This window comes from Terrapene carolina, unplaced genomic scaffold, assembly GCF_002925995.2.
Source record: "Terrapene carolina triunguis isolate 2854851 unplaced genomic scaffold, T_m_triunguis-2.0 Scaffold130, whole genome shotgun sequence".
NCBI lineage: Eukaryota > Metazoa > Chordata > Testudines > Emydidae > Terrapene > Terrapene triunguis.
This window is the reverse complement of record NW_020664481.1, coordinates 11,230,628-11,255,357: the sequence shown is the minus strand read 5'-3', so window position 1 is coordinate 11,255,357 and position 24,730 is coordinate 11,230,628. Positions and strand designations below refer to the sequence as shown.

The 24,730-nt window shown below is 38.9% G+C and overlaps 2 protein-coding genes across 2 annotated transcripts in view; one reads left to right on the top strand and one right to left on the bottom strand.

Annotated features, from left to right (window-relative positions):
* The window catches only part of LOC112107829 (serine/threonine-protein phosphatase 4 regulatory subunit 1-like), a 39,794-nt gene extending 30,907 nt beyond the window's left edge, over window positions 1–8,887 (bottom strand). The window contains exons 1-2 of the mRNA XM_024201712.3: window positions 8,862–8,887; window positions 8,629–8,673 (exon numbers count right to left, since the gene is read on the bottom strand). Of these exons, the coding sequence (XP_024057480.1) occupies window positions 8,629–8,673; window positions 8,862–8,868 (52 nt within the window). The 5' untranslated portion in view covers window positions 8,869–8,887. The remainder of the gene's footprint in view (window positions 1–8,628; window positions 8,674–8,861) is intronic.
* A 235-nt stretch (window positions 8,888–9,122) lies between these two features.
* RAB22A (RAB22A, member RAS oncogene family) overlaps window positions 9,123–24,730 on the top strand; it is a 26,385-nt gene continuing 10,777 nt past the window's right edge. The window contains exons 1-5 of the mRNA XM_024201713.3: window positions 9,123–9,344; window positions 11,746–11,825; window positions 16,147–16,228; window positions 23,424–23,495; window positions 23,594–23,700. Coding sequence (XP_024057481.1) covers window positions 9,309–9,344; window positions 11,746–11,825; window positions 16,147–16,228; window positions 23,424–23,495; window positions 23,594–23,700 — 377 coding nt within the window. The 5' untranslated portion in view covers window positions 9,123–9,308. The remainder of the gene's footprint in view (window positions 9,345–11,745; window positions 11,826–16,146; window positions 16,229–23,423; window positions 23,496–23,593; window positions 23,701–24,730) is intronic.

The following is a 24,730-nucleotide window of genomic DNA, read 5'->3' as shown; positions in this document are numbered from 1 at the left end:
TATTGGGGGTGTATATCCCACTTCTATAAATATACTGATTTGACTCTAGCACCCAAGCCAAAAATCAGTTATCGGGGGTGGGGGGGAGAAGAAGTCTCGCAAATTTATCGTGAATTGTGTGATATGTGGTGTAATTCTTGAAGCCATAGCTCCTGGAATCGTGCAATTAGTTACATGAGAATCTTATCTTTCATTTTAAAAAAAGTTTCTAGTCCTTGTGATTGTGGAGAAAAGCTTGAAAACAAACTGTAAAGGCTCAAACACAGAAATCAAATAAAAAACCCACGATTCATTTTAAAAAAACCCTCATGATTATAAAGTTAATCTTGTGATTTTTGAAGCTTAACACTTTTTGAATGCAAGGGGTTGAAATACTAATTTGGATAATTTTAAACAAATCAAATAAGAGTGGCTAGTATAATGATAGAGTGGGAAAGTTATGATTTATTTTCATTGTTGTATGCAGAGTTGTGGCCACGACTGTCCCAGGATATTAGAGCGACTAAGTGGGTGAAGTAATATCTTTTATTGGATCAACTTCTTGTCTCTCTCACCAACAGAAGTTGGTCCAATAAAAGATATTACCTTATCCACTCTGTTTCTCATTTATTTTCAGACAGGCAATGCGGGGTGGATCAGAATTTCCGTAATAAATATTAGTAATTTTCCCTTGCAGACACATTTGGGAGTTTTTTACTGAAGATACATAAACATCTCCATGCAAGTGTGATTTTCTTGTGATTTCAGACTCTTAACAACATTGTTACCCAAACAGTACTCTGTTAGTATTTGCTCTCCACCCCATCTGTTGTCACTGGCTTCTAGTCCTGTAAACGTTACAGACCACGCATAAATAATAGGTATAATAGTTTGATCCACAGGATAAGCTATTTCTAACCTCTGTCCTTAAAGAAATAAACTTTAACAGCAAATTAAGCTGCATATAGTATATTAAAGATGACCTCCATTCAACTATACCTTCTACTTTGTCCCTTGAACTTCAATTTCTGCACCTGTTGACATCATTTTACTAAGAATTATACACAGAGCCCACATATATAGTATAATCTATGTAATTACTGTGATCATAATTACAACATTAGTATTGGTTGCACCAGAATTCCTCACTATACATCTAAGGGAGTCTCTCAAACCAGTGGAAGCTTTCAAAGAGCAAGAAATGCTAAATGATATTGTTGCATATATAAAAAAAGCAGCTCTTCAAACAACACAATAAAAACAACAAGTAATCAGGTATTTACTGCACTTATTGATCAGGTATATTCTGTTATGCTTTAATTTTAAATTGATGCATGCGTAGGCTAATGGATTGTGATCTAGCATCCAGGGCTTTGGAGCGGAACCCGGACCAGTAGGTTTTATGCCCGGAGCTGGAGCGGAGCAATTCAAAAATTTGATTGCTCCAAATCCCTGCTAGCATCTCCCGGCTCTGACAGACTCCATCAATGGACTTCGGGTGGGAGAGTCACATTGGACCCAGTCCTACTCCAAGTGAAATCAATGGAACTTCTGCAACATACTTCAGAAAGGATCTTTAATCGCGTCTCAGTTTCCTGCTATGTAAAATGAGAATAATAATATTTAAATCTACCTCACTGGGACATTGTGAAGATTAACTGATTCATATAAAATGCTTTGAAGAAGTAAAGCTTTATGTTAAAGTATTATTGTTTAATAAGAGTAACATACCTTCCCAATAGCTGACAAGCCAATAACTAAAATCCCTCCAAATGGGATGTTACAAATTGCACAAGACTTCTTTATATTCATTAAGTATTTGTTATATCTGTCTATTCATTTTCAAATTAGGATTTGCCAGTACATTAAAAAAATTATATCTACACTGTCATTTACACTCTCCAAGCTATCGGATACCACACTCGTCACAGGGTTCAAATGCTTGCATTTAATAAGGATAAACACCTTCACTTCTGTTCTCACCCTTCATTTATTACAGCATTAATTTTAAAAAGGTCAACACTTTTCCCCAAAGATCTTCTTAATGTGTGCCCTGATATAACGAACTTTGGCTCTGAACCACATTAAAATGCTCCACTACCAATGATAGTGTTAGAGTGATACTGCAGTGTATATAAATACTAAACTGATATGGGTATATTATTTGGAGTATCAATCAGCAAATATTAAAACTATGCAGATAGCTATTTTCAGCACAACTCTGCAGGTGTGATGCATATGTAATAAAAACGAAATGTGAAGTCGCTGCGAAATGCCAAATTTGCTTTTTACTCTCCCCTCCCAATATGCACCCTAGGGAAGTGTGTCTTTTTTCCCCCTAACCTCACAGAGAGGTATCCATCAGTAATATCGGGGAACATTTGCATACTATAGAAAAAAGAACAGGAGTACTTGTGGCACCTTAGAGACTAACTAAACTGCCACAAATACTCCTGTTCCTTTTGCGGATACAGACTAACACGGCTGCTACTCTGAATACTACAGAAAGGGGCCTATGCCCCTCTAGTATCATCATTATAAATTAGGGCTCTTGGAGCATACTGCATACTTCCTGCCAAGAGATAAAATTAAATTTAAAACAACAAAAAAGTTGGTTTCAGACACAGGATGTCCTACGTATGTATGGTCAAATTCTGCCTTTAGATAGGCACACAGCTAATTTCCTTCAAAGGGAATGGTGTGCACACAGCTGATGACAGAATTTGATAGCAGTCTTTTTAAAAAAAAAAAAAAAAAAAGAAAGCTAGCTGGCCTCTTCTACTGCAATATGAAGTTTCACAGGAAACTATTTGAACAAGAGACTAAAGTAAGAGCTGAATCATGCACACAAAGCAAAGCAGAAGAAAATTGGGATTAACGTGAAGGCCCAATTTTTCAATTTTACTTGTGCATATTCAGCTACCACAAATGCACCCACAAGCACATAACTAGGCATGCTAATATTTATTGGGGTTTTTTTTTTATTTTTTTTAAACAAGGGTCTGAGTATTTTTTCCTCTTGATATTTAAATCATCCAACTACTTCACAACTATCTTTTACAGATATGACAGTTGAAGGGGCAGTATAGCCACACAGAGATATAGTACTGTATACAGGCGACCTATAACCTGGAAACTAAAATTTACTTCCACTTAACTAGCCATTTCTACTTCTTGCAGGTGGCATTACTAATTATTTTAGAAACAATACCAGCCTACAGGTAAGTGTCCACAGGTTTACGATTTGTATCTGCATTAAAAAAAACAAAACAAAAAAAAAACCCACACCCACCCACCAACATTACTCAGGCCCAAGAAGAGTTGACAAGTGGTGAAACTGACTCGGCAGGCTAGTGCAGCAAACATCAGATCCGTTTAAGATAATAAGATGTGCCTTTCTCAATAAGACTAGTGCTCCATCACGTCTAATATCCTAACTGGCAGTAGACAAACCCTGATGCTTCAGAAGACATTGATGACATCGCTAAAAGTTCTGAATAAGTTATACCCTGTGTGTCAGGTGCTTAGAGTTCCTTCCTGACTCTGCAACAATCAGTTTACATACTGAAGCATGAGATTTGATTACCCTTGTCTGACCCGGTATAATGAGAAATACTATTGATAATAAAAGTTGGGTTTTTTTAAATCCAGACATATTAAACATATTTCTACAGCAGTGAATTCTTTAAACTAACGACATTTCGTGTGAAGTAATATTTATTTTAATTCATACTAAATTTATCAGCCACTAATTTTATCAAGTGCCCCTTTGTTCTCGTATTAGGAAACAGCATTAAAATGAAGGAACTGATCAGTTGCTCCTATACCCTTCATAAAATTGACTATTGCAGTAGAATACCCTGCAACTCTGATTGCAACAAATAAACAAACCAATCATGGGTCTATGTTCTAAAGTGATACTGCACTAGCCTGTAAACATTTATGTACATGCTTCACTTTACTATCTTAAGTAGTTCCACTGATTACTCAAATTACTAAAGTTAAGCACGTGCTTAAGTGTTTGCAAGATCGGGGCCCGGAAGAGCAGCTACACAACACACCACTTTTGTTATATACTGAATGTAAAGAGTTAAATAATCCTAGTTTTAGCAGCCTCTTAACTCATTAAAATAAATTCCACCATAGCTCTAACCATCTTCACTGACCTTCTCTGGCCCATGTTAATCTCAACTCTCTTTCCAAAAGTGAGGAAATCAAAAGTGCACACAGTACTCTGGATATATTATAAGCACGTGTAAAAGAAAATACAGAAAATCATGAACTGTTATTTCTAATGCACCCAATATGCTTTCACAATTGCTGACACACACAGGACTCACAGTTTCATTAAACTATCCACTGAGAGGCCTACCATATTTTCCCACTTTGAAGATCAAGTAGACAAGTTCAGAATCCATCAGTGTATAAGAAATTTAACTAGTGTAGCCAATGCGCACTACTGAAGTTGAATTTAATATATCATGTGACTGTCTCAAAGGTACTTAAATCTAATATCCTGCCATAGGTTTTACTATCCAAACAATGTAATGACATCAGCAAATGCCACCATCTCACCGCCCATTTCCCTCACCCAAACACTAATAAATATATTAATACCAATACCCACCCCTGTGGAACTATTAATCTCTCAAAAGACCAAAGAGCAGTCATTCCCTACATTCTTCTCACTTACTCAGTTTTTAAATCCACCATCAAACCTCATTTCTTAACCAATATTTTCTTTAGCCTTACAAAAGGAGGTACAGAATCAGCTTCATTTATTATTTTATTAATCTTCTTTAATAATTGTATACAGGTTTGACAGCTTTTACAGTGGGGAATTAAAAAGTATCTTACAAAGTCAGTATTGGTTTGACCCTCAGTTAATATTTATTCAAGTGCAGTATCACACTATCCACAATTAGTTTCTCCATCAGCTCCCCTGGAATTTAGGGGAAATTTCCCATTCCATAATTCCCAGGAGCTCTTCTGGCTCTTTTTGTTTGATTGTTTTAATAAAATCAGTTGTAGCACATTACATCTCCTCACCAATATCTCCACCATTTAATGCTTTCTTTCCTTCAGACACCATAGATCTAGTTTTAGTTAGTGATTCACTGCAATGAGTTGCTTAAAAATGCTCCATAACCTTTTCCTTAGGGTATGTCCACACTGCAGCTAGGAGCATGCTTCTCAATGCAGGTAGACAGATACATGCTAGCTCTGTTTGAGCCACTGAGCTATAAATAGCAGTGTTGTCACAGTGGCATGGGCAGCGGCTCAAGCTAGCCAACCAAGTACATAACAAGAGGGTTGGGTAGGTTTGCCCTCAGGTGGCTAGGCTAGCCCAAGCGGTCACCCGTTCCATCGTGCCCATGTTGCTATTAGCTCGAGCAAAGCTCCCATCTACCTGCAGCGTGAAGCCAGCTCCCAACTGCAGTGTAGACATGCCCTTTGAGACTAATCACAGCACCTAGCACAATTGCACCTAGCACAACTGATCTAGATTGGGGCTTCTGGGTCCTTTTGTAATTAAAAAAACAAAACTATCAAGCCAACACACTGAGTTCTCAGATTTTGCATCTTAATTCTAGGTGCTCTTTCACACCAACTAGGAGCAGTTCATACTCTGCATTTTTAATTCAAGATCTAGTTCAAAACTAAATAGGTGTCATTAACAATACTTCAAGTCAGACATTTTTCTCTCTCTGTCCATGACATAGTAGTGATAATCAACATGTTGCATTATGTCTATATCAACCTGAAATTGATAGCGGTACATATAGATTGATGTAAAATTAAATAGACATATACAAAGCACACTTTTTCCATTATTGGATCACCATTCTAGATTCAAAACTGCAAAATAATTAAAAAAAAATCCTCAGGTGAGGCAAACTTGAGCTTCATCCCCCAAGCCAGAAGGTTGGCTTACAATCATAAAACTATTTTAGTCAAGTTACCAGGACAAATGCCACTTCTGCTGATAGCCTTGGCAAAGAAGCCAAGGACTCACTGGCCATGGAGAATGATCTGCCCTTTCACCCCTGGAGATGGTACCCTCCAAGTCAGTCAAGGCACATTGGCAGGACACCGTGGGAGGTTTGGACTGTTGCTTGTACTGTGCTTGCACTGAAAACAGAAGAGTTCAGCTGGCAGACAGAGATCTTTCACTCTTTCCAATCAAAGGGGGAAGAATTAGTTGGCAAGGCATAAATAGTCTATTTTCTGGTTGGATTATTAGCGGGTTTGTTTATTTATTTTAATTGTGGCAGAGAAAAGCAAAACAGAACAGATTTTCAACTCTACTAATGGGTTTAAACTGCAGATCCAGCTACTTTGGCTCCCCTTGTTATTAATGGAACTTTAAGGTGGGATGTACTGAGCTTTGAGAAGCTTCTTTCAAATCCAGTGTGGGCAAACAGAAGTGTATTAGCCAATCTGCTCCCAATTTAAATCCTCTGCTCAACAAAGGTACTTGGTGTTGTTTGAGGTCATGGCACAAACTTAGCAAGCAATAGCCCTCTGTCTCTCTGTTTAAAACCAATATCCCAGAGAGACAAATGTATAAACTGAAGTGGGAAAAACAAGCATAACCCTACAAATCCAGACCTGCCAAATTTCATCACTTTAAAGGGTGATTCCATATAATTTTCAATTCGCTTTAAGACAATTTTTATACCCCAGTCTCTGAACTGCCATCTCCTGCACAAATCAGGATTGTCTAAGCAATACAGAACAGGTCCCACAAGCAACAACTTTAAAAAAGCTCACCATTTTTTTCAAATGATAAACCCAAATTGCCATCCAAAGTGCCAGTTAGTACCACACTGGGGTCCCAAAGCCGGGGCTCCAGCCCAACCCGAATGTCTACACTGCAATTGTATAGCCCCGCAGCCTGAGCCCCCCTAAGTCCAAATCAGCTGACACAGCCCCACCACCATCTTTTATTACAATGTAAACACACTCTAGGAGTCTGTGGCCCTCAAGCCACTAAACACATATGTACTCAGGACATGCATGTCCTCAACTTTAAGTATGTGAGTTGTCCTATTGACAATGGAGCTTCTGACATGCACATCCCTTTGCAGGATTGGGACCTGAGGCCCTAATCCTTCAACAATGCTTTACATAGACACAAGAATCTGCTGTGCAGAGCTCACTGCATAATCAGGGCCTAAATAAGGGAGGGTACAAACAATTTGGAGGGAGATTTTAAATGTCACATTGAAGCATTCTGTAAAAATCTGCTATTAGTAGAGGAGATGTTTTTAAAAGCAGACTCAAAATTAATCCATGAGTGAAGTTTCCTTCCAAACAAATCAGTGGCAGTTCTGGAAAGTAGTACAATCACATTTTTTAAAAAGTCACAATGAGAGATGCTAAAAGGAGAATGTATGAGACCTGCAACCTTATCAAGACAGACCTCAGTAGGATAGTGAGAAGTTTGTAGAAAACTGGGTGATGGGAAGAGTATTACAGTAACAGGTTGAACATTGAACTCCCTCATATCCTTCACTAGCACTTGAGACAGAGTCTAGATCACAGAAAGTGATCATACGTTTTTTCCGGATCACTGTAACTCTCACAATGGCATAAGAAACGCAAAACAAATAACCACCTTGTAAAAAATTGTTGTCCTGTGTGTTTCAATTAATCATTTAAAAATCTCACTCATTCAAATTATCACAACAAAAAGTCCTTGTCTTAGGCCAACTGCTAGAAACATTCTTTGCAAGCAACAGAACTAATGTCAACTTTATAAACCTGACATGAAGAAAAGCTCTGTATAAGATTGAAAGCTTGTTACTGGACCAACTTCTGTTGGTGAGAGAGAAAGATATTACCTCGCACACTTCATCTTTCAACTTTATAAACAAACACAGACCTGAATGTAGGCTCCTTCACTGGCAATTAACTGCATTTCAGTTTTTAAAGTATTATTTCTGCAACACCCAAATATGTGCTAGGCATTTTACTAAACAAAAAATTCATCACACACAGATAATATAAGGTAAGATTGACATTTTGGGGTTACAATTAGACATGCAAAAAATTATAAAAACAATTTAGAAACATCTCTCATTCAAAGTATCATAGCTTATGACAGTTCTGAATTAACTTGTCCCCTTTTCCCGTTATTCAGGTCTCCATCCCATGAATCCAGATCTGACAAGCCTCCTTCATTTAGGGTTAATTCCCTCCTGTACCCACAGCTTTCTGCAGTGTGTTTTAGTGAGACATTTAAAATAAAATAACCTATCATTTTATAAGGCGTTTTAAAGCCCCCCGCCTCTTTCCCGTCTTACAATAAAGGATTTTACGGGGTCAATGAGCATTTAAAAAAAAATCAAATCACAACAGTTAGGTGGCATAAGGAGCCCTAAAAATTTAGCGTAAAGCACAGAAATTACTCCATTAGAGACCCCTCTGCCAGCAGCAACATGAAAATGCAAGACTGCCTGTGTGTCTGTGTGTTAAATAAGAAAACCCAAGCCCTCTCTGATCTTTCACCTATCAGTAAAATGAGCCTCACACGTCTCTTTCTTTCACCCTAATCTGGGTGAAAGCGTGGGGGAGGGAGATGGGGGGCGGTGCAGAAAGGAGCATGTGGGTGAATGAGTAAAACAAGTAAAAACCGTTACTCACAATCATCTAAGTCATCCTGCAAATCCACAAAATACAAAGGGATCCCTACAAACAAAAACAAAAGAGAGAGACACGGGGGGTTGGTTTCACAAGGCTCTCTGGAGAGACAAGAGACAGAGGAAGAGAGAGGCACGCACGAAGTTACACGGCAGTTCGGCGTTAGTCACCCGCACACCCCAACACACACGCACACCCCCACACGGAGCAGGAAGAGAGGAGCGAGAGCTGCTTACCAGCCATCTTGGAATGGACATGGGGAAAAGAGATGGGGGGGGGGCAGAGGGCGGAGCTGCCTGCGCTGCCTGACCCCGGCTCAACCCCCACTCCCCCCACTCCCTAGATTTAATAAACAAATGCTGCCCGGGAGGCAGGTGGCCCCCCAAGTGCCCAGCTAGCCCCAGGAGACAGGAAAATTACAGCCTTTAAAGAAGTGTGCCCCTGAAGGGAGGGGGGGGTAGTCAGGTGACTCGTATGGGCTGCCCAAGATGGCGTCTGGTGTGTGGCGCCTGAGAAGCGGAGGTTACCTGTAAGCAGTGACGGGAGGGGAGGTGGCAGGGAGTCCTCGGGAGACCCTGCTGCCTGTGCCCAGGAGGGCTCCTCAGCGGGGGTGCTCAGGGTGGGGGCTATGGTGATGCTGGGCTGCGCCTCTGGTTCTCTGTAAGGCAGCAGCCTCCCTGGCCATGGCTCTGAGGGAGCTGAAAGTTTGCTTGCTGGGGGTAAGTGACCTGCTGGGTGTAACTAGGGTGATAAGGAAGGGGGTGTCTGTTGTATAGGCCCCCCGGGTGGTCTTGGTGAATGGGGAGGGGGGGTTCCCTCATAGAGGGATTCATTTGAAAGGTAAGGGGGGGGGGATTTCTGCCATGTGTGATCATGAGAGCCCTTAAAACAGCTTTAAAGCGAAGGTGGTTTGTGACGGTGTTTTTCCTGTGGTGAGAAGATATTTTTGTCTCTTTCCAGTGCAGGTGTTGATTTCTGCAGCATCTGTTTGTGTGTAAACAGCTAGTAAAGCCTTTCTCTCGAGGAAGAATTTTTGTTGTCTGTGTTTGAGACACAAAATAACACACACTTTTTTATTTTCAAGGCTCCCCTATTAAAAAATGGTCCTGTGTTGAAACTGCTCTGCTCCTATCCCCCTTATGCTGTCCAAGGCTTTTGGTTATTTGAATAATATTTAGCCCTTGTATTTATGTAGTTTGATGTCAGACACGTAATGCCATTTTCAGGCTTCAAAAGCCCTCTCCAAACACTAGATAATGGGTGAAGGAGACTTCAAAACAAATGTAGGTGAGACTTTAAATCTTGTTTGGATATATATATATATGTGTATATATATATATATATATATATATATATATGTATATCGCAAAATCTTCATGTGAAAAGACGGAAGTTTTTAAAAATTCTTAGCTCCAAAATTAGTGTTCCCAGTCAAGGGTCCTCCAAACCAAATCCAACTGAAGTCAACTGGAGCTTTTTCCTGGAGTCGCTCTAATGGGGGTTGTGTCTGCTCCTAAACAAATGAAATTCGACAGGTCGGACTATGTATTTCCTGGTTCTAGATAGTCTTGTTCCTTTTCCCTGGAAAATTGGTATATATTCCCTAATTTTGCTTGCTAAATATGTTATCCTTTGTTTACATCAAATTCTACCTGTGAAATCTTTATGGAGTGGGAAAAGGGGGAATAAGAGAGCAACTAAGAAAATTTCCCCTTCTAAATGTCTCAGCCAGGAAACGTATTTACTTTCATCTCCCTTTCTCTTCTTTGTAACTTTCTGTGACTTGTATTGTTATTTGTTAAACACTAAAATATGTAAGTGATAAGTGTAGCATATTTTTGAATTCCTCTCTCCTCTCCCAAAAAAGAAGCGAGAACCCTCCAGAGGATTAGCACAAACTTAAATTGTGTACAAATTAGTGCTGTAGTATATTACATATAATGCATAATTAGCATCTTATGACTTTAAAAATAAACTTGGTATATGTGGATAATCTAAGCTCTATACCCAGATGTACAGAAACTCTTTTCTTAACCTGTGTATTATATAATTTTTTAACGTTAGCTTTAATAAAATTTTTAAATCCGGGCTGCAAACACTGCAGAAAGCAAGCTTCAATTAAAGCAAGCTTCTTGTTTTATTCAAACATTTCCTAATATTAGGTTTGGTAAACTATCTGATTCTATCATCTGAAGATTGTGAAGTGGTTCAGCTATGTTAACTAAATTGCCATCTGAAACCTGAATCAAGGCATGTGAGCAATCAGACATCTTAACTTAGTGGTGCAAGTAGATGCAACTTGAAGCATGCCTTTTTTGTTTCTTTTATTAAGCCCGAGTTGTCATAGTTACTATTTGAAACACACAGACAACCTGGTGTTAAATTTCTAAGGTGTGGCTTAGAACGTGGTTTGTCACCTTAAAATTAGACTTCCTCCTCTCTTGTTCCATGCGGCTGTGAGATTAAAAAAAATATTAGTTTCAGGTATGTCTCAGAAGATGTTTAAGGACTTTCATTAAATAGGGTGGGACTGAATGACTCAGGCTGAAATGTGTTTTGTAATGCTTGTAATAGTGTGACACCCTTGATCTACTTGTACGTATTAATTACCTTATTCAGCTACAGATGTACACTTTAACCGTTGAGGTATAAAGCAGCAGCTCTTTCTCGATCTGTACGAATATCCCTAATTCAAACCAAGCACTTATGCAGACTTTTTGGTGTGGGAGGCATGATGGGAGGGGAACATACAGAATAATCTGTTTCAAGAGATGAACATTATAGCTTTTTGTTAAAGTCTTATACAAAGTTATCAAATCTCTTTTATATCTGTTTTGGGATAATGTATCTTTAACAGAGCTATCTCCTATTTTCAATATAAACATTATTTTATGGACCTTCAGTTTTTCAATTTTGCTGCACTGAAATATTTTGATTACTAAAACCCTGATCCTAAGAGTTGTTCCACTTGGCTGGACCCCCTTTGACTTCAGTGATGCTCTCTATAGGAACTGGGGTCAGTCTTTCCATGAGGAGCTTATTGCGGATTGGGGTCTAAATGTGCCCAACTGTTTTTGGTAGTTAAATTCTCACTGGTGTAACTGCTATGTTCTTTTTCAGGACACTGGTGTAGGCAAATCAAGTATTGTGTGGCGATTTGTAGAAGACAGCTTTGACCCTAACATCAACCCAACGATAGGGTAAGACACTAAATAAAATTTATTTGAATTGTAAATAAGAGAGAGGAATATATCATTTAATCCCTAAGAGTCCCGTATGAAACACATTCTGCATGAAGTAGCAGAAGTTAAATCTATCCAAATTTCATTTCAATGCAAGAAAAACGCATGCTCTGAATGCTGAAGTGGGAGTTAGGAACTCCTGAATTCAGTCTTTGCACTGACGCTGACTTGCTGTGAGGCCTTAGGCCAGTCATTTGTGGCTTGACCAGCAAAACTGCATGTAGTAAAAGCTGCATGCAAATCACCAGTTACATACATAACCTTCCATTTGTATACACAGATACATGATTTTGAATACCCAGTCATGACTAATGCACATGGAAATAAGGTAGTTTTAAAAATCCACGCTTTAACTGCCTTACAGTGTCATTGTAATGACTGAGATTTCTAAATACCCTTAAAGACTAAAATGCTAAGTGCAGTTTCAGTTTTTATGCTGTAGGACAGGTTTAAATTCTTGTCCTGTTTTTGTATTAATAATCTTAACCAAAATATCCTGTTAGGATTTCTGGATTATGAACAAACAAGTGTGTTCTTCTGCTGATGCAAACATCAATATCTGTTTCTCATTCATCAACAGAAGAACATAAATCTGTGTCCACTTTATGTTGAGACACCATTCTTGAACTTCAAAAATAACTGAGTACAGTAACCATCAGGCTGCTCGAGTTTTTAAACAGTAATGTAAAAACAAAATGCATAGATTTTTCTAGGGTGGTTCAAATATTTTTGTCAACTGCATCTTTTTCTCCTTCCCAGCTCTGTTTCTTTAATTAGATTAATATAAAATGCATATTCCCTTAATTAACAAAATGGGGTAAATACAGTAACACTTCCTAATAAAGATCAAAAGTCTTTCCTTCGTTCCTTTGAAATATCTAGTTTTCCTTTTCTATGTTTTAATTATTGTATTTAATCCAAATTTGTGTACCATCATGCTGTTTAGAAATCCTGTTCTTTTATTAACAAAAGCTATATCATTTTCTGTCATAAAACTTAAGGACTACGAGTTTTTATCTGTTAATTAATCTACCGCAGAGGTTCTTCACATAGGGGTTGTGAGCGCTCTGCCCTTTTTATATTACTAAATGGAGTGGGAGCAGGGAAGTCCCAGCTAGATGTGGGGGCAGGAGGATATGGAAAAGCTGTGTTGGTATGAAAAAAAGTTGAGAATCATTATCTGCAGCTATATTCATTACGGGCGAGATATTTAAAGGTGTTCAGTCGGAGCACTAGGGGGAGGTGGTGGGGGAAAAAAGATACTTAGTTGGATGAGAAACTGGGGCGAGTGGGAAGACCGAGTCTGGCCGGACAAGGAGACTGGGACTAGGAATCCATCATGGGAAGGAAAAGGGGGTGATAGATCTGACAAGGAGCTATGATGCGGTGGAGAATTAGGAGTGGGGGTGGATTAGGATGTGTAGCCAGTGGGAGAGAAGGAAAAGACAGATTGGACAAGGAGCCAGGAGAGTATAAGAACTGCCTGGGCAAGGAGACTTGGGAGAGGGAGTTAGCGTAAGGGGACAGAACTGGTCCTGGCTGTGAGGAGGGGGAGAGATTAGGAGTAGTAGGGGAAGTTAAGACTCGGACAGCAAGCTCAGGTGGGAAAAGCCCATGGACAAAGAGACAGGACTGAGACAGGTTGGAATGTATGGGATGGAAGGGGTCAAGCTTGGGCAAAACAGGCAGAAGTATCTGTACCCATGACAGCAAAACGAGGAGAAGAGTCTGTGCTTGCTAGACCACACTCCCCTCCAAAGCCTGTAATGGAATCTCAAATTCCTGAGTCTCACCATTCCTCTGCTGTCCGCAAATATTTGTGAAACCCAGGGTGAAGTGTCTCTCATCCCCCCTTTATGGTCCACATACAGTATGACAACCTACTACTGCTTTCACTTAGTCTTTTAGCTCAAGTGGTAGAGGTTTGTCCAGTAGCTCAAACAGTTCCAATCTGGCCAATGAACCATGTGGGTGTCAGTATGATGTCACATGATAGAATTTGTGTTTTTCAGTTTGTTTTTTTAGTGTAATTTCCTAGATTTAAAAACTTAAAAGTTAGGAAATAGAAAATTAAGATTAACTGTGCAACCTAAATTTGGCCCTTTTGTGCATTAAACTACAGTGTATAAATGACTGTTTTTCAAATGATGGATTAAAATGTGTATCCACACACTTTAAATACACACTAACAATCATCAGTTAATGGACATCATATTCATGGTCTGCACACTTTACCTCATTCTTGTTGTGCAGCAGTGTTATAATGTAAGAAAGTGGCAGTGCTTACAATGCCTACAATAGACACTTTCTTTTAACATGCTACTTTCCCTTATCCTTTGCTCAAGTACATAATTAGTTATGTTTAAATCCACTGAAGTTTGGCTCTCTTACCCTTGTGCTTCGGTATTAACTCGTATTAAGGTCATTGTAACCTTTTGTTCAGCTTGTTTAAAGGAAACTTAAAATCTTGCGGTCTTTGTGCTAGACTCTAGCTAGCTAAATCATCTGAGGTGATGGGAGGTTTTAACCTCCAGGGAGAACTTGAGAGCTTTCTGCTTTCCTTTAAAAACGAATGCATTAAACTTAACTATTATATGCTCCCTGACTGTTGAACTGTGTTGATCTACTCTATTGCTGCCATTAATGTGTAACTGAAATTATGAAGGGCTTATAGTTATAATTTCTATGACCTGACAATACTTAGAGCCCAGGAGGACTCTAAAGCCTGTGTCACTGAATTTTAGTGTCCAATACTGCATCCTGTGCTAAAGACCTTCACCCTTTGGCTTCATTTCTGTAATAGGCTTTGGGCTGGTGGACTCCTAATTTCAATGGGGCTCTGTGCAGGTCCTGAATCCTGTGTAGAGTTCATTGCAGGATCAAGGCCTTGGTTTTCATCTCAAACTTGAAAAATTACACCTTATCTGGCACTTATCAGACTTTTTTTTTTTTTTTTTTTTTAAAGCTAGTAAGTTCACACAGGCCTTTATGCCATAGCCTACTTCAGCAGGCAACTTCAGTTGCTGTGTGACCTATTGAAGTCCACAAGACATCTTTATGGGGCCCTAGCTCCTATGCTAATTACCTGGTAAATATGCAGTATTTTGAAAGACAAAAACTAATGTAAAGAAACTGTTTGAGCTCTCAAACCATGAACAAAATACACATGCCACCAGAAAATAAAAAGTTACTGCACCTTGTACACTTATTCTGCAGACCCAAATTCAGTGTAATGTTTCTTTTCCAAGAGTGGATGATATAAGTAACACTTAAAGCAGAGCTGGGAACTGTTTCCCTTATAAAGCAACCATGGTAGGTGTTGGGGTTGTCATCAAACTCTTGCAGGACACCTGTAGAATCCTGGCATTGGGTCATGGCATTTATTTATTTATTTTTTTAAAAGGGTAATCTCTTTTACTTACCTTGAAGCCCCGTCATTGCCATCCTCCTGCACAGAAAAATTATATATATTTAGGGAGCTGTGGGGAGGAGGAAGTTTTATGGCCCTTCTTTGAAAGTGGAGGGGATCTGCAGGCTTCAGGGTACACTGATGGGGAGAGGGCTTGGGGGCAGCACACACTCCACTGCCTTACTCACCTCCCAAACACCCATTAAATTTTGGTGGGAAGTCAGCATTAACTTATCTGGTCTCAGTGTCTGCTCTGTGGGACTCCCCAGAATGGGGATGGCAGCCAAATTTCCTGTCAACATAAGTCCAGAAAGAGCTAGTGCAGAGGTTCCATGTGGTATCCTTTCAGTAGCTCCTTTAATATTCATGTGCATTTTCATGAATTTGTTGTGGTGGTCCTTTGTGGGGGGGAGGTGTGAAGAATGCCGCCACTCACTCCCCAGCTGCCTCTGTGACAGTGCAAAACCTACATCCCCTCACCTTCAGCTGAAAAGTTAAGAGGAAGAAGAGTGCAAATTTACGAGGCTTCTTATCCCCTCTCTGATCCTTGGTACTGTATTCTGTTAGGATGGAGTTCACCACCGTTTAAGTGGTGTAAGTGTGACCTAATTGGTGCATGCATCCTTGTCTGGGTCCTTTGCACAGTAATTAATTTCAAACATTATGTATGATGATCTTAATCAGTTTTATATATAGTTAAAAGCACTTCACTTTTTAAAAAAAGACCTATTTTATGAAAAATTATGATATTTAAGTTAATTGAAGACATTGACCTTTTATATATAAAAATTTGGAGATATGAACTAGTTATGCTAGAAATAGATTTTTCTTTGTATTTGCATTTTGGTAATGTTACACTAAATCTTTCAGAGCATCTTTTATGACAAAGACTGTGCAGTATCAAAATGAGTTGCATAAATTCCTAATCTGGGATACAGCTGGACAGGAACGAGTAAGTAGAGCTGTTGTTTTCCTCCTTAATTTGTAAAGATTTTTGTGTGATCTAATTCTGTAAATTATGCATGTTCATGTATGTTTTCACGCATGATTCTTTCAAAGTACACTGGAGACAAGCCCATGATAACTTATTTCATCTTTCACCTTGGTTATTTGGCTCCCTTAGGGAAATAAATTATTAGAAAATGTAAAGATACTATAAAGATGTTATATAAATAGGGTAATGGAAAGGTCTACTGAGACTTCATTTGGAATATTATTAGTTTCGAACACTATTATGAGAAGGATATTGACACATTAGAAAAGGTACAACTGAGGAGAATATAGATGAGAGGAGGGCTATAACTGTCAAGAGGGATTAGAAAAAAACAGGTTATATTCACCAAATGGACAGTGTCTGTCACAAAAACCGACTTTGCAAGGTGGTGTTTTTGGGCAATAGTTTTACTTCACAGAAGCATTTCTATTTGGCTTTGAACATTTCTTTGCAACACCCATCATCCCAGTTCAATTGCACAAGCTAAGGCCCTGATTCTGCAAATGTATGCACTTGTGTAGCTTTACTGATATGAGCAGTCCCATTGCCTTCAATATTGTAACTAATCATGGGAGTAAAATTATGGAGACATTTACGTGTCTGCAGGATTGGGGCCTGGGTGTTTATACACTGCATTTGAAACAATAATATTGGTGGGATAATATGGAATAAGCGGGAAGGTTCTCTCAAGGATTGTAACTGGTTAAAAGATAGGAAACAAAGGGTAGGAATAAATAGTCAGTTTTCAGAATGGAGAGAGGTAAATAGTGGTGTCCCCCAGGAGTCTGTACTGGGCCAAGTTCTATTTAACATATTCATAAATGATCTGGAGAAAGGGGTAAACAGTGAGGTAGCAAAATTTGCAGATGATACAAAACTACTCAAGATAGTTAAGTTCCAGGTAGACTGCGAAGAGCTACGAAAGGATCTCTCAAAGCTGGGTGATTGGGCAACAAAATAGCAGATGAAATTCAATGCTGATAAAAGCAAAATAATGCACATTGAAAAACACAATCCCAATTATACATATAAAATGATGGGGTCTAAATTAGCTGTTACCACTCAAGAAAGAGATCTTGGAGTCATTGTGGATAGTTCTCTGAAAACATCCACTCAGTGTGCAGCGGCAGTCAAAAAAGCAAACGTAATGTTGGGAAGCATTAAGAAAGGGATAGATAATAAGACAGAAAATATCATATTGCCTCTCTCTAAATCCATCTTGAATACTGCGTGCAGATGTGGTCACCCCATCTCAAAAAAGATATATTGGGAAAGGCTCAGAAAGGGGCAACAAAAATGATTAGGGGTATGGAATGGCTGCCGTATGAGGAGAGATTAATAAGACTGAGACTTTTCAGCTTGGAAAAGAGACGACTAAGGAGGGTTATGATAGAGGTCTATGAAATCACGGAGAGAGTAAATAAGGAAGTGTTGTTTGCTTCTTCTCATAACACAAGAACTAAGGGCCACCAAATGAAATTAATAGGCAGCAGTTTTAAAACAAACCTTAGGAAGTATTTCTTCACACAACAAATAGTCAACCTGTGGAACTCCTTGCCAGAGGATGTTGTGAAGGCCAAGACTATAACAGGGTTCAAAAAAGAACTAGATAAATTCATGGAGGATAGGTCCATCAATGACTATTAGCCAGGATGGGCAGGGATGGTGTCCCTAGCCTCTGTTTGCCAGAAGGTGGGAATGAGCAACAGGGAATAGATCACTTGATGATTACCTGTTCTGTTCATTCCCTCTGGGGCACCTGGCATTGGCCACTGTCGGAAGACAGGACACTGGGCTAGATGGACTTTTGGTATGACCCAATATGGCTGTTCTTATGAACTTGATTTTTTTTTAAATTTTCATTTCTAATCTGATTGTGTTAGAAGCTCATGTCAGAAAGTTTTTCATTTGAAATACAAATTTTAACCTGGCAGTCTTTCCAGAAGGTGGAGAAGAACTTGATGGCTGCTTCTGCAACATACACACCTTTGAGGGGATGCAACAAACTTATTCAAGACTTACAAGCACACAAACTAAAATTAAAAAGGGAGTTGGAGGAAATGTCTTTGTGCTGCATACTGATTACCTTGCTCATGAACTACAGGCAGCAACAACAAAAGCTGCAATTATGTATAAAGTTTTATAAACATGCCTGAAGCTGTTTGGCAAAGGATTTCCATTACGTATTAGAGTTTCATTCTGTTCATTTGAATCATGTTTGAAAGCAATGGGAGAATGTAGTATGCTGAATCCGAAGTAGGGCAATCTATGAGGAACTATACACCTCTACCCCAATATAACGCGACTCGATATAACACAAATTTGGATATAACGTGGTAAAGCAGCGCTCGCGGGGGGGAGGGTACGCACACCGGCAGATCAAAGCAAGTTCAATGTAACGCGGTTTCACCTATAACGCGGTAAGTTTTTTTTTTGGCTCCCAAGGACAGCATTGTATCGGGGTAGAGGTGTATCTGTAAATGGCTGACAATTGTTGCTGTCGGCTTGTATGAAGTGAATGTTTCCTCTTTTCTATTCTTATCCCTGGAGTGATGCCCTTTTCTTTTTTCCATGCAAGTTGTTACAACACTTTGTCTAAGTGGAAGAGATGAAGATGTCCTCCCCCCACCTCTGACTCAGAGCTGCCGATTCTGTAGACTTCTTCCTCCACACCGTGAGGGTGAGGGGTTATTTTGGGGGAGAACATACATCTTGAGACTACAGTGATGTAGGAACAAGATTCTGACACTTCATAAGAAGGTGCCAATGTCACCTTAGTTCCTTCACCAGACCTCCACTAAAGCGTGCTCCTGACAGCTATTGCTGAATCTACAAGCTCACCTGCATCCATGTATCCTCATTCTCCCTTCCCCCACCTCCCGCCCCACACAGACAGTATGTTAGAGTTAGGCAGAGTTCCTTTACAAACAATACTTCCACCCTTCCAAGTGATTAGTCAGGGTAATGTGTCTTTTTTTTTATTCTTATATATATATTTTAAACTGAACATTTTGTTTTAAATGTGGAAGCATTAATGCTTTATAGCAATTCAGTAAAATACGAACTCCCATGTCATAGCACAGGTCACTTACTAATAACCCAATTTATCAGTAACGGCTTCTGGTGTAAGAGCAAAACTCTCTTGTGCATTAGAGAACATATGTGATGCCCCCAAACTCTGTTGGCCCAGGAAAGAAAAACTGACAAAGCTCAGGGCTCTTGGTTTTTTCCACTTGCCCATCAATCAAATTGGGTAGCCACTAGAAACCATGGTAAACTCCCTTGTCATAACTTTATGTGACTTGTAGGGCTCTTTAATCCAACACTTGACTTTATATCAAGTACTGAATGTGGTATTGGATTTTATATCAAGTTTTCAGTGATTCTAATACCTCTCTGATGATGATAAACTACACTGTTAATCACTTGTGCATCTTCTCCTTACATATACATACTACCTGTACTTAATTTGGACAGTGCTTACAGGCTCAAAAGACTTAATCTTGCAAGGATTAAAGAGATAGTGATAATGTAATACATCACAGAACCAGGATTTATTCATACACAAGCATAGTTGCAACACATTTTTTTTTTCTGTTTTGTTTTCCAATACTGGTACTGTTTGTTTTATTTTTGTATTTTTTCCCCTTTACAATAATGTTTGTACGGCTGCTAGATAAGATCTAATTTGTATTCACTTTAACACAGCTGGCTATGAACTGTCAAAAAATTAGTGTGGAGAAAATCTTACTGCAGAATCTTTGTACAGCCAAGGAACTTGGTGTGCCTTAAAATGAAGGGTTAAGAACATTGGCTAGGGATGGACCAACTACAGAAAGGACTGATCAAAGCTGCTAGTCAGTTCTATCAGTGAATCTCCTGCCCTGAAACTTCCATGACAGTTTTCTGTTCCTGGGCCGCCTTCAGCAGAAATTGCAAAGTGTGTAGTGACTGTTGTAGTTAGGATAAATTATCGGCTTTCTCAGGTTTACCAAGAACTGCCATCAAACTACATATGACCTCAGCCATCAGGATTTGAACACAGTGTTAAAACATAGATGCAGTGGTCCATATGAACCATTGAGTTCCCAACCAGTATCATCTGCTGTTCCCCATATTTTAGTTTTACCATTTGCTGTATTTTAACAATGCACTTCCAAGGTTTATCAGTGAGCAGTTCTTTTTCAGCAGGTTGCACAACTCCTTGTCATTATAAACACCTTGATTAACAACAGCTTAATTTTTAAGCTAGAACACAATATTTCACCTGATGTAAATTTATTTCCCACAGATCTCCCTCTCCTTTGTCCCTGAATTGTTGTATTTGACAAGGAGGGATAAAAATCAAGGACTTTAGAAATGCAGATTGTCTGCAACTAACATATCTCTGTTGTAAAGCAGTTTCATTCAGGTTGGGTGTATTTCCATTGACAGCCAGTTCAAACTTTTTAATCAGATTTAAACAGTAAGTTAGAGGATCACTGACTACTTGTAAAGTATGCCTTAATTGGCATTGTAAGGCACTAAAATGTCTCAAGTATCTGCTTCCATTGTTACAAATAATGGCCTAGTATTTAAAAATGAAAACACACCAGTTGCTGTCAAGATATTTTTCCTTCTTCTTTCTTTCCTTCACCCTACTCTCTACTTCAATTATTCATTCTAGAACTGTATTTCCAATAAGTTCTGATGTCTTGGAACCCAAATGCAGAAAACGTTAATTTAATGTGGTGTTGACTAGCCGGCATCTCCCCTCCCCCGGTCCATATTTATTTACTCCGTTTCTCTTGGTGACATAGTTTCCATTCCTGTATTCATGCTGATGGAAGCTTTCATTTTGGATTACATCTCACTTAAATTTAACACTTCATTTGGGGCACTTCTGCTCAAGTGCCAGAAGTAACTATTTCTCTTTCATTGACTAAAGTTAGTATGAAATTGCCTTCAACCACTATCTGAATTTTGTCTATTATCCATACTGCCAAATTCTTGTGTTATACTGACTCTCACTGGTAATTCTGTGCCAAAGCTCAAATCAGAGTTGGGCTGCAGTGCGAGAAAGCTGAACTCTTTGAACAGACAGCTGAAAGAAAATGTAGTTCTGGAAACATCTGTTTTGTTAAAGGGAAAATGTTTTTTTTAACTGCTGACATTCCTAGGTGAGACAAGAAATCAAAATGTTAGCAGGCAGGAAATTAGTAATACAAGATCAGCAAGTGAAAGCTGGATTTTTCCCAATATAAATAGACATCAAAAAGCCAGGTAGTTAAATAGTCTGAATAGTAGTTTATCAAAAATGTTTCCCTTTACATTCTAAGTACTTATGAGGGGAAGAAGGGGGGTATATTACACCCTTCTTGGATGAGTTGTGTGCATCCCACATTTCCTCTTTCCCACCTCTCAAGCATTTATTTTCATTCTGTGCACTTTGTGTAAAGGCTTATTCTCAAAAGAAGAATTTTGTGAGCCAAATCTAAATGGGCTGGAATTTTGTTTTATAACAAAGGAGATTTTTAGGATGTATAGAACTGCTCTCAGCTGAACTATATTAACCAAAAGGAAACTAGTATTTTATTATAACCAAATAAGGCTTTGTGAAAAGCTACATTGTCTTCATGATTTTTATATCTATAGATTTCTTATTGAGTAGTAACTAGTGTATATAAAGCCATACATCAAAACACTGCATCTGTCAGTTAATTATTCTGTTCTTCCACTGACGCTTCAGAGTGCTAGATGAGTTGTTTGTTTTTTCTTATCTTAGCAGAATTTCTGAACACTGCATCTAAAACAGTAGTTATTTTATAGTGCCAAGCATATGTTAAACCATTGCAGTTTCTTATGGAGTCAAAAAGCAAGTAGCCTTCATGCAAGGATAGTGGCCTGATCTGTGTACTGCAGGCTCATTCAGATTTGTAGCAATTGTCAGTGTTGCCAAGTCCTGAGATTTCCTGTAAGTCTTATGATATTTGGTGTGTTTCCTAAATCCTTTGCTTCAGGGGTCAGGTGATTGTGAGACTCTCTCAGCTTTTATTCTTTCTTAACTCTCCCCCCCCCCCCCAACTCTTTTGGTTGAAGGGGAAAAGCTTGAAAACATTAATCCTAAATACCAGACGGTAAATAAAAAGAACACAACATTGTTTTTTGGGGGTTTTTTATCTCACTTTTAAGCCATTCTCAGGATGTTTCTGGATTGGTAATAATGTACACTGGTTCTTTTTATTTTTCCTTCTGTGGACATGAGTATCTCAAAAAGGAAGAAATGTATTCAATTCACCCCACCCTTCCTCTCCCTCAGTGTTCAAAAGTAGGCATATATCCTGTGTGTATTGTCTATATCTATATAGCTACAGATCTTTTTTTAATGGGGGTAGCCCATCCCATACCTCACATAACTACTATCAGGCTTCATTCTGTAATTTGGCCTTTGCAACCTGGCTCTTCTGAGGACTATGAACTAGAGACTGAGATAACATGAAGTCCAAGAATTTTGCTTCATGCCTTTGGCATTCTGTATTGCTCCTGTCCCTTATATCCTTTCTTTTAATCCTCTCTATCACAAAAGATTAGCCATTGCTATAAGATTCAGCAGTATACTCTACCTTCAATAGAAGCAGCCCTCTTCTTACTAGTACTAGATTCCTGCTATCCCTGAAGCTGAGGCTTGGAACAGAAACTTTTCCCCTTGGAGCATCGTTCCACACCTAAATGAGCTTGTATAGACTGCCTGAATAGTAACCAGAAAACTGAGTTCTTTAACACTGAGTGGTCTTGGAGGAACAGAGTGGTTTACAAGTTTAAATTCTAGTTCTACTCTGTCTTCTTTTGGGAGTTAAACCACTTCTTTAGTAGCTTTAATCTGGATAAACTCAAGTTTTGTTTGTCATCATATGGCTTTATTATAGTCCATTGTATTATAGTAATCTTGCACTACTAGCACCCAAAAATGTTCACTGGCTAGCCTTCGGCTAAGATTGCTTCATGTGAAGCTTTTATATCCTACTGGCAGTCTCTTTGTAAATTTAAGGATACATTTTCCACTAACCTAAACTCTTTTCCTATACTAGAGCAGTGAAAATTGGATTAACTGGTCAATGAGCCACATGATCTTTGGCACAGCATTAAATCCATTCTATGATGTTTCTCCCTACAGTTCCGTGCTCTAGCACCAATGTACTACCGAGGCTCAGCAGCAGCTATTATAGTTTATGACATCACAAAAGAGGTAAGAGGAGATGGTTTGCAATATAGTTCTACAAACACTCATGTATGTTTTATTTGGCCAGTTCTGAATCTTAATTCTGTCTCCCTTCTCCATACCAGGAAACCTTCTCAACATTAAAGAACTGGGTGAAAGAACTTCGACAACATGGACCTCCAAACATTGTTGTAGCTATTGCGGGAAATAAGTGTGATCTTAATGATGTAAGGTAAATTGATGTCAGTTCAGTGCAGGTATAAGTTCAGATACAAGGTGATGGTACTAAATATTTGTTAGGAAGATTAAGGGATTTACCAAGCCATGAAAGATGTATAGTAATTAAAAAATGCAAGTCTTTTTTTAAAAACTAGTACAAGATGTCATGCCCATTTTAGAAAGGCTTGTGATGTCTGCAACACTTCATCTTATTGGCAAATGTTGATCCTTCTGGGAAAGTTTAAGTGGGTTTTTGCTGACTTGCTGATTCAAGTACCTTGTTACCCCGACCAATATAAAAGAGGGTGGGATCTGCTCTGGGGAAAGTGGATCTAGAACATGGGCTGAAGTCCTGAGGAAGGAATTCTAGAGGCGGCCAAGTCTTGGAAAAGGTTTGAACTCAACTTCTTTATTACTGATGTCCGGTTAATGAAGCCAAGCCCCAAAAGGAATGAGTTTGGATTCTACATAGTGTGTGGACTCTTTTCAGAGCAGGTTGGGAAAGGCACCTGCTCACACGCTTCTCCTTTGTTTATATTTTACTACCACAGCTGGGATCTGAGCTAAAACAGGCAGATATGGTTTTTAAAGAGCCATTGCAAAGTTGGTTGACATTGATCCCAAGGGAGATAGGACTGCAAAATTCAGTCACTGGTATTTTAAAAAATACTAAAATTTCAGTTACCTAACGAACACCAATATAAATCTTTAAGAAACATGTTTATATTCTCCAAGAATGAATTGATATGAAGTAAATGACTAAAAACTAAATATTTGTAAGTCAAATACTGCATGCTTCGTAGTGGTCCTTGGTGTTGGTGAAGCCAAACCTAGTTCTGTCCCTCCTGATGGTTTGGGGCCTGATAACACCATAAGTTGTGCACACGCTACTCCCCATTGAAACTGATGAGTGACAGGGCTCCTGAACTTTAATCAGTATAATACTTAAAATGCTGATGGTTTTGTATGACTTTTGGCAGTCTGACTTAGGACTTTGCTGCCATATGCAGTGTACATGCTACTCTAGAAATTTCAATTTTATT